General features: G+C 57.0%; 1 protein-coding gene across 1 annotated transcript; it reads left to right on the top strand.

The window, feature by feature from the left end:
* The first annotated feature begins 2188 nt into the window (after positions 1 to 2188).
* On the top strand, positions 2189 to 9212 carry TOR3A (torsin family 3 member A). Its single transcript, XM_063165390.1, has 6 exons — positions 2189 to 2582; positions 2914 to 3027; positions 3724 to 3989; positions 4519 to 4694; positions 6570 to 6694; positions 7099 to 9212. Exons 1-6 carry the CDS (start codon positions 2282 to 2284, stop codon positions 7347 to 7349), a joined length of 1233 nt encoding a protein of 410 aa, XP_063021460.1. The 5' UTR covers positions 2189 to 2281; the 3' UTR covers positions 7350 to 9212.
* Positions 9213 to 9322: the final 110 nt, after the last annotated feature.

Below are 9322 nucleotides of genomic sequence, written 5' to 3'. Positions count from 1 at the left end.
GTTTTGTGGGGGAGGATATTCTGGGATTTTTTGTTTCCTAGCATTGTGTGCTGACAGTAACTTTTCCTTTCCTCCATCTCTATTTTTGAGGTGCCAGTTGCTCAGGGAGCAGGACAGGATTCTTGCTTGTGTATGAACAGTTCAACAGCTACATGCAGAAACTGGCAGTTGAGAGCCGTTGTTCCAAGCACTTTGTTGTTCTGCTGCTCTGTATTTTTGGAGTGGTTTGCCATAGTAACAGAGTGAGAATTTGTATAACTGGGAGATTTTAGTGTTTCTGATTATGTAATGAATGTACTTTTACAAAAGAATGAGCACAAACAGCTTTGAGCCAATGGAGAACCAAAGGAGGTTGAAAATAAGCACTTTCCCTGAGGTCCTCAAATCCTTTCCCTACAATTTTTTTATTGAATCTGAAAATTAGGAAAAGAAGTCCTTAGTTCACATATCCCAAGTGTGGAACTGGTGATTGGTTCTTTGTAGAATCTCAATATTTTTAAGAGACTGGGGATAGATAGGGCTTTGTGGGGGATAAAGGAAGGAGGGGAAAGGACTACTCTCATACCCTTTATTCTAGATCTTTCTTTTATTTAGTGATCTAATCCATAGCTGTTTTATACTGAGCTCTGGAGAGAGGCTCTTCTCCTCCTGCCTTCTGTCAGAGTGCAGAAGAAAATGCTGTATGGAAATGGGGAAAAAAACTAAAAGATGGGTGTATGGCATTTCCCTGGAGAGCCTGTAAATGAAATTCTGGACTGTGAGGTTCCCTCTGAGTGTTTGCTTGTCCTGAGCTGCACTGGGGTGGGGAATAAGCCAGGCATAACCATTTCTTGTGGTGCTTTTTCTCTTCAGATGGCAGCTGAGCTGAGCTGAGGTGGTGGAGCCTTAATCAGGAGCTTGCTGCTGACCAGGACTGACTGCCTGGAATAACCAGCTGTGAGTGACAAGCTGAGCATCCTCCCATCAGCTCTGGGGCTGTGCAGCTGCCTCTGCTGCCAGCCTCACCTCAGGATCAGCAAACTGCACTTGGGGTTTCAGCAGAGCAAGGGAAACCCCATGTGCTTCCTATGCCCCTTCAGAGAATCCCAGAATGGCTGGGGTTGGAAGGGACCTTAAAGATCCCTCTGTTCCAAGCCTCTGCCATGGGCAGTGACACCTTCTACCAGACCAGGGTGCTTTTTGTGGGTTTTTTTGCTATAGCTACAGCAAGTTTGATTTAAATTTATTTCTTTAATGCATTATTTTTAGCTCTGTTTAAGTTGTTGCAAGTGGGGTTCAGGTCTCGGCCTCACTGTTTTTGTAGCTGAAGGGGCCGTTTTGTTGGTCCCAGTATGTGAAATGCTGCTGTGTAATATTTGCAGGCACCTGTAGATGGTGATGCGCTCTGCTCCACGCCTGGGCTGCATCCCCCCTCCATCCACCTGGACCTGGCAATTACCGGGCTGGATTAATTCTATTTATGATCCTCCTTACTTTTATTTTTCTGAGCGTGTGGGATAACCTTGAAATCCTTTCTATTTCCAAAGCATTTTGGCCTTGAGTTCAGGATATCAGGACAGCAGGCAGCCAACGCAGCCTGGACAGCCCTGCTTCTCCCCCGCCTCTCCCTTGTTTTTATTTCCTCATCTTTTATTTTTGTGTCCCCTTTGAAAGGACACTGAGGAACAGCTGCCTCAATGTCCTTTTCTCCTGTGTCTGCGGCTGCACAACCTCAGCCGAGCCGCTGGGCAGTTTAAAATCCAGATCATTGCCTTCCCCAGGCGTTCGTTGCCGGTGCCGCAGCTCTGTGGGAGGCGGTGGCCGGGAGCCTCCTCAGCCCTACCCCTCACGGCCGGGAGCCTCCCCGGGGCCTCCCCAGCCCTTCCCCAGCCCTTCCCCTCACGGCCGGGAGCCTCCCCGGGCCCCTCCTCAGCCCTTCCCCTCACGGCCGGGAGCCTCCCCGGGCCCTCCTCAGCCCTTCCCCAGCCTTTCCTCTTACGGCCGGGAGCCTCCCCGGGTCCTCCCCAGCCCTTCCCCTCACGGCCGGGGCGGGCCGGGCCCGGGGCGGGGCCGCAGCCGCCGCTGGCCCCAGGCTTGGCTTTTGTCGGGTCCCCTTGGCTGCGACGGCGACAGGGCAGCCACGTCTGGCCGGGGGCCGGCACCGGCACCGCCCGCGGCTGCTCCCAGCAACGCCTCAGGAAGTGAGGGCGGCTCGGGCCAGGCCGGCCGCGGGGCCCAGCGGGGCCGGGCCAGGCCCGCTCCATTCCCGGACCCGCTCCATTCCCGATCCCTCATCGCTGCCATGGGCCCGGCCAGGCTCCCGGCGCCCCGCGGGCTCGGCTGCTTTGTGCTGGTGCTGCTGCTGCTCCTGGGCGGCTCGGGCAGCCCCGGGACAACGCCGCCGCCCCGGGCGCCCTGGGCAGAGGAGCAGGGAGCCGTCCCGGAGGGGGCACCGTGGGGCAGGGTGAGGTACGAGGCCGTGAAGAAGCATCTGGGAGCTCTCTCCAAGCACTACTGGCAGTACCTGGCGTGCAAGGTGTGGCAGGAGGGCTGCGAGGAGGAGGAGAAGCAGCAAGGAGAACGAGAGGCCAGTTCCATCCCAGGTAAGCGCCTTGCTCTGCTCTCTCCCGTGCCCAGGAGGGAACAGCAGATCCGGACCCTGCTGTGCCCCGGCTCCTGTGGCGCTGCTCTTCCTTCCCGAGGTGCTACCCCGGGCATCTCCCTCCTTGGCACACCCCGGGATGAGGCTCTTGCACTTCTTGGGCACTCGGAGCCATCTCGGCCTGCTGCCAGTTCCGAGCTCACTGTCCCCACAGCCAGGGCTGTCCGCAGGGACATGGCTGAGTCCCTGCACCTGGGAGAGGATTGCCGTGAGCCCAAAATGTAAAAAAGCCTTTTGTGGAACCTCTCTGCTCATTCTGCTCCCGTTGCCAGGCTGGGGCTTTCCTCTGGTTGGCCAGGATTACCTGGAGATCCTCTCTGCCTGGTACTGCAGCTTCGGCAAGTGCTGCGAGACAGGAGACTGCAGGATCATCAACAACATCACAGGTAGGGGCTGTGCTGCTTTGTGGCTTGTTTTGTGGGTTTTTTTTTTTTTCCTATTAAAGTCTATTCTAGAAAGTTAGTAAAGGGGCTGTGCTGCTTTGTGGCTTGTTTTGAGGCTTTTTCCCTGTTAAAGTGTGTTCTAGAACGTTAGTAAAGGGCTTTTCTGAGGGGGGTGCTGAGCTGTGGGAGGGTGAGAGGCTGAGCTCAGCCCTGTGTCCCATTTGAAGTTCTGAGACCGAAGAGAGTTTGTTCCTTACTGCATAAGTATCTGCTCCAGCTTGCCACGAGCCCTGCCTGCATCCCATAGCTTCCAGGCACATATAGCAGGATCCAAACTGGCCCAGGACCCTGCCCTAGGTCGGGAGGGCACACTGAGACCTGTGTGTAAGCCATGAGTAGGTGTCTTGTGTTTGCTGTCCCTGAGATTCCTGGGATGCAAACCCTGCACTGGGAGCTTGGGAGGGCCTTGGGGCACCAATGCTCTCTGCAGCTGCCAAGTGTCTCTGCCTTTTCCTAAAGGAAAAAAGGAGTCAGTGGAAGATTTGTGTCTTTCTGGGGCCAGAGGCAGGGCACAGGCAGCCCGTGGCTTTAATGCCACTTCACAGTCCTCTTGGCCAGGCATCCCTGCCACGTTTTCTCCTCTTAACGCCACGTGCAGTAGCAGTGCTGGCAGGAGCTGAGCCTGTGCTCTCTGTGCAGGGCTGGAGGCAGAGCTCAATGGGCAGCTGCACGGGCAGCACCTGGCCAAGGCCGCGGTGCTGCGGGCGGTGCAGGGCTTCCTGCAGGGCCCACGGCCCCCCAAGGCTCTGGTGCTGTCCTTCCACGGCTGGTCTGGCACGGGGAAGAACTTTGTGGCTCGCATGGTGGCCACTCACCTGTTCCGGGACGGGCTGAGGAGTGACTGTGTCAGGGTGTTCGTGTCCCTGCTCCACTTCCCACACCACAACTACGTGGACTCCTACAAGGTGAGAGCCAACAGCAGGGGATGGTCCCGTGGGCTGGGCTGGGCTGGAGTTCATGTCCATGTGGGGCTGTGCCTTGGGTTTATGGGTAAAACTGGGTCCCACAGCACTGGCTGGTCACTGCTGAGCAGTGCCTGCACAGCCTCAGGGCTTCCCCCCTCTCCCACTCAGCCCGTGAGCTGAGTACAAGAAGTCTGGGACACACCAAAGAGCTGAGTCCTAGTGCCAAGGGGATATCCCATGTGCTGCCATGCTCTGGAATAAAAGCTGCAGGGAGGGGTTTGGGGGCAGGATGCCATTGCCCAGAGACGGGCTGGGCATCAGTCTGTCAGTGGCAGGGGGGGGCTGCCTTTGCACCACCTGATGTCTTTCTTTCCTCTTTCCTTCGCTTATTAAACTAATGAATCTCACCTCACTCGTTTTCCTGCCTTTGCTCTTCTGTTCTCTGCCCTGTCCTGCTGGGTGGGAGGGGATGGAGCAGCTGTGGGATGCCAGGGGGTGCCAGGGTTCCTGAGTGCCCTCCCTGCTGCAGGCCCAGCTGCAGAGGCAGATCAGCGAGACCCTGCAGCGCTGCAGGCAGGCCCTGCTCATCTTCGACGAGGCCGAGAAGCTGCACTCCAGCCTCCTGGATGCCATCACACCCTTCATGGCTCAGCACACCAGCAAGGGCCAGGCAGATCAGCAGAGATCCATCTTCCTCTTCCTCAGGTGATTTCTGGTCCCCAAGTAATGGTGTTTGTCCCCAGAGGTGTGTGATACAAGGGGCTGAGGTGGCAGGGGAGGGCACAGGAACCTCATTCCCTCATGGTGGTTGTCTCCATGTTGGGTTTTACCTGTGGATGCTGGGCATCCTCCCTGGGAACATCTGCAGGAGGAGCTGAGGTCCAGCTGGGTTGGGACACCTGAGCCAGAGTCTGGAGTTGGAGGCAAGGAAGGACAGTCAGTTAACACAGTGTCACCCTGCCCAGCTGGGCAGATGTCACACTCCAGGGAGCAGAGCTGGGGCTGAAGGCCTTGGTGGGAAGCTGCCATGCATTGCGAGGAGCTGGGGAGTTCCCACTGCCTGGCTGTGGCTGCAGACTGAGGTGCTGTGAGGCTGATCCTGGCATCAGCACAGCCTGGTTTAGTTGGTTCCCTTCCCAGGAAGTGCACCCCAGCACTGTCTGTGTGGGATGCAGCTGGAGGGAGAAATGGGACATCTCAGAACCAGGATGTGAGGCAGGCACCTGACTGAAGTGCCCCTAAAGAGTGAGAGATCAGGATCAGCATCTTGGACTCCCTTCAGTTTGGGAATTGCAGCCTTGGGCTTGGCTCTGGCAGAGCTGTTCCTGGTGGTTGGAGGTGAACAGAGCTTTCCTCCTCCACTTCCACCATCCAGGCAAGGCTTCCAACCTCCCAGCTCGGTGCTTCCCTCAGAGAGGTTTCCCTGTGTGAGCCCAGTGCCTGTGGAGCTCCCCTCACTCTGGTCCCACCCGTGTGCAAGGGCTGTGGGGCAAGGGACAGGTCCTGCCCTGTTGCTCAGCAGGGGTGGACGTGGCCCAGCTGCACAGGGCCTGGTGTCCTGCTTGGCAGCCCTGCAGGTCAGGAATGTCACAGTGCCAGCAGGCAGAGGGGAGCAGGGTGCCCTGAACTGCAGCAGTGTCACCCCAGGGGTTTCATCACTCCTGTGGCAGTGTGACACTGACCTGCTTTAGCAGGATGGCTGTGGCCCAGGGCTGCTGTGGGCACTGGCACAGTGCTGCAGATGGGGTGGGGCTGCCTGCCTGTCCAGCCTAAAGGGGCTCTGGGTTGGGAGCAGGATCAGTACAGGCTGTTTTCTCCCTGTTTTCTCCCTGACACTGGGTGGGGGCATGGTGGGAAACAGTGCTGGCTTTTCAATTTTCTCTGCCTTCAGTTTGGGGTCCAGAGCCTCTGACATGAGGGTGGGGTGCAAGATCTGTGCCTCCCACCCACACAAACTCTGCATCCAGCTGCTTCCCAGTCCACTGGGGCATTCAGGGCTGGGGACAAGCCCCTCACCAGCACTTGGGGAGGGGGGACAGCTTTCCTGGACCTGCTTTCCAGGCTGAAGGGCTGTCCTGGGACCCTCAACAGCTGCAGGACCTTGCAAACCCCACCCCAGAGCTGCCCCCATGGGTGTCCAGAGGAGCCCTTAGGTGGGAGCTGTGTTGCTGCTTTGTCCCACGGGCAGAGGATGCTGTGCCAACTCCTGGGCTGCCAGGAATCCCTGTCCTGGACCTTTACTTCCAGTGGGGCTCCTGCCACGTGCTCTGCCCTTTAACCTGGACTTTGTGGTGGCTTGTTCAGCGTTTGGTGTGGAGCCAGGTGTCACCTGCAAGGTTGGTGGCTTCCCAAGCCAGGACAGGGGACTGAGGGAGATGGAGGATCCTGCTGGCCCTGGCAGGATGGCAGACAGCTGCATTCCTGTGGAAAGGGGCTCTTTGGGAAGAACACTGGCTCTCCATGTGCTGATCCTAGACAGCAAGTCCTCTGTTGCCAACAGCACTGCTGGGGCCAGCCTGCAGGGAAGGTGCTGGCAGCTCTCTGGGGGAAATCTCGACTTCCCTCCCTCTGTGTCCACAGCAATCTCGGTGGCAACACCATCAATGAGGTGGCCCTGGACTTCTGGCGAGCCGGGCGGGCGCGGGAGGAGATCCCCCTGGAGCTGCTGGAGCAGCGGCTGCGCCTGGAGCTGCAGGAGGCTGCAGGTAAGGGCGGGGCTTGCCTGGGGGCTGTGACTGCTGCAAGGCTGCTGCAAGGCTGCCCCTCTGCAGTGTCCCATCCACTGAGTGCCACACAGGGCTGTGCTGGGGGAACAGGCCCTCACTCCAGGGGTTGTTGACAATGAGAGCTCCAGCCTCGTCCCTGTGAGGCTTCAGGCCCCTTCAGCCCTGAAAATGGCTGGGGGCAAGAGGCAGCTCAGCCTCACAGGGCAGTGCTGAGGCTTCTCTGGGGCTTCTCTTGGTGTGACTCCCAGACATGCTCTGTGCTCAGAGTGCTGAGCAGCTCTGCACTAGGGGTCCCACTGGATGAGCCCCTCGGAGCCAAGCCTGGTGGGATGATGCTCTCAGGTGAAGTTTCTGAGTTTGCCTTGTCCTTTGCTGTGCTCCAGAGAACAGCTGTGCCCACAGGCAGCTCCTCAGGGAGAAGCTGATCGATTTCGTGGTGCCGTTCCTGCCCCTGGAGTACCAGCACGTGAGGCTCTGTGCACGGGACGCCTTCCTGGCCCGGGGCCTTCCCTACACCGAGGCAACGCTCGACCAGGTGGCCCAGATGATGGTGTTTGTCCCCAAAGAGGAGAAGCTTTTCTCTGCACAGGGCTGCAAATCCGTGCCCCAGCGCATCAATTATTTCCTTCCTTGAACACCAGGGGGACCAGACGTGTGCTGAAGGCGTTCTGCACTCCGGGAGCTGCTGCTCTCTTTGCACAGGGTCAGAGGCAATGACCCAGCCAGGCACTTGCACAGGGGCTTAACAGAGACTCCAGCCCCTCGGAGCTGTTGCAGGGAAGGAGGTGCATCCCTTACTCCTGGGATGTGGGGACAGCCTGTGCTTGGCTGCTTTTGGAGCCTGTCTGCTGTTCTAAGTCCCTTCTTTAGCTGGAGGGGTGATGTGGTTCTGCTGACAGATGCTGTTCCATGTGAGTGGGGACTGGGAATGTCCAAGTCCTTGTTTTGTTGCTGTGTGGTGACAGGAGGCCTTGGACAGGCTGGTCCTGTTGAGACAGTGTGGCCAAAGCCATGTCCCTGTCCCCAGTTTTCTCTGTCATTTTCCAACATCACACAGAACTGCTTTGCTGCAGTAGAGTTTTTCCCCTCTGTTGCTCTCATGCCTTTCTAAGGTGTCTGCTGCTCAGGGACACATGTGCCAGGACTGCAGTCTGTGCAGGGAAAAAAGGACTGAATAGTCTCCTCTGGAGATGCCAAATCCATAGCTCTCACCTTGGAGTGTCCACCTCTCACTGGAGTCTTCCGTTGTATGGAAGCAGCTGCTGGGCTGAGGGGAACTTCTGCTGCAGTTGTTTTACTGAGCAGGTTGGTGCAGAGCCCATTGCCTTCTCTGCAGAACCAAAAGGGGGAGAGAACTCCTCTGCCCAAGGGCAGAGGGCAGGTGAGGAGGATGGTGGCTGAAGCATCAGGCTGCAGCTGAATTTTCATGGACGAGTTTTCATGGATGCAGTAAAAGCTTGGGGTTTTTTCCTTCCTTTTTTCATTTTTGTCTTCAGTACATTTCATGCTGTGGCTTTGTGGCTGGTACAGTATTATTATTATTATTATTATTATTATTATTTTTATTACTCCAAGGGGCTGTTTGCTGTCTGGGTACTGGCCAGGTGATAAGAGTGTTGCAGCAGCTCCAAAACATTTCATCAGTGTTAGGGAAATCGCTCTGTGACCTCTGGGTCAAAACTCCCTTCCAACAGGGCTGTGCTGGCCAGGAGTGACACAGCCCCTGCCAAGGACAGGGCTCGGCTTCCCAGCCACCCCCACGGGGGACCTTTGGTCTGTTTTAAGCCCTGAGCCATTTTGTGGTGCCAGTGATGAGCAGTGTGGCCTCTGGGAGGAGTGACCAGACAGACAGCCCGGGCCCTGCAGCCTCTGAGTCCCTCCAGGCTCTGTTACCTGAGGAGGTGTCACAGCCCCAGGCAGGGATGAGCCTGCTGCTCTCCCACTCTCAGCCCCTGCAGCTGCCTTAGCCCAGCTGTGTGCAACAGACCCTGGGGCTGTGCCAGGGGTGATCAGGCATTTCTGACACTGGGCTTATGGTTAATCTCAGGTGTCAGAAACCTGGGCACCATTGGGGTGGTGCCTCCAGGTGCTGCCTCACAGGACACGGCTCAGCTTGTGTTTGGTCACCTGGGCAGAAGTTTAGCAAGCTGTGTGCTGAAGGTCAGTAGCCTAAAGGTTGTGTGTGCAAGCCAGGATAAGCCAGGATTTTTCCTGAATGTCAGGAAGTGTTCAGCTGGGTGAGGCTGCCCCAGGCTGGGGTGGCAGGAGGTCACTGGGGACGGGTTTGAGGGGGGCATGGAGCAGCTCTGGCTGTGGCTGCTGAGGGAGGTGGGGGTGACACTGACAAGGGCGAGGCCAGAGCTGCACTCTGCTGGGTCACCCGTGTGTGTGTCACACCTGGGTGAGCTCTGATCAGCCCCACCACAGCAACAGCTGCTCTCTGACCACGCCAGGGCAACAGTTTGGTTCTAAAATAAAGAAACTGCTTTTTCTGCAACCTGCTGGAATTAAATTATCTCTCTTTTTTAACAGTTTTTCTACCCAAATGAAAGAGCTTCTGGATAGGACTGAGCAGTTTCAAATATTCATTGAGGGAAAAAAAAAAAA

This window comes from Melospiza melodia, chromosome 11 (genome assembly GCF_035770615.1).
Source record: "Melospiza melodia melodia isolate bMelMel2 chromosome 11, bMelMel2.pri, whole genome shotgun sequence".
Classification (NCBI taxonomy): Eukaryota; Metazoa; Chordata; class Aves; order Passeriformes; family Passerellidae; genus Melospiza; species Melospiza melodia.
This window is presented reverse-complemented; position numbering and strand designations above follow the sequence as displayed.

Bases quoted from the DNA above. Each gene is read 5' to 3' on its own strand.
- TOR3A (XM_063165390.1), top strand. From the start codon at position 2,282: ATGGGCCCGGCCAGGCTCCCGGCGCCCCGCGGGCTCGGCTGCTTTGTG. The intron at 3,028-3,723 runs GTAGGGGCTGTG...CTCTCTGTGCAG, and splicing joins GATCATCAACAACATCACAG to GGCTGGAGGCAGAGCTCAAT. The intron at 6,695-7,098 runs GTAAGGGCGGGG...GCTGTGCTCCAG, and splicing joins GGAGCTGCAGGAGGCTGCAG to AGAACAGCTGTGCCCACAGG.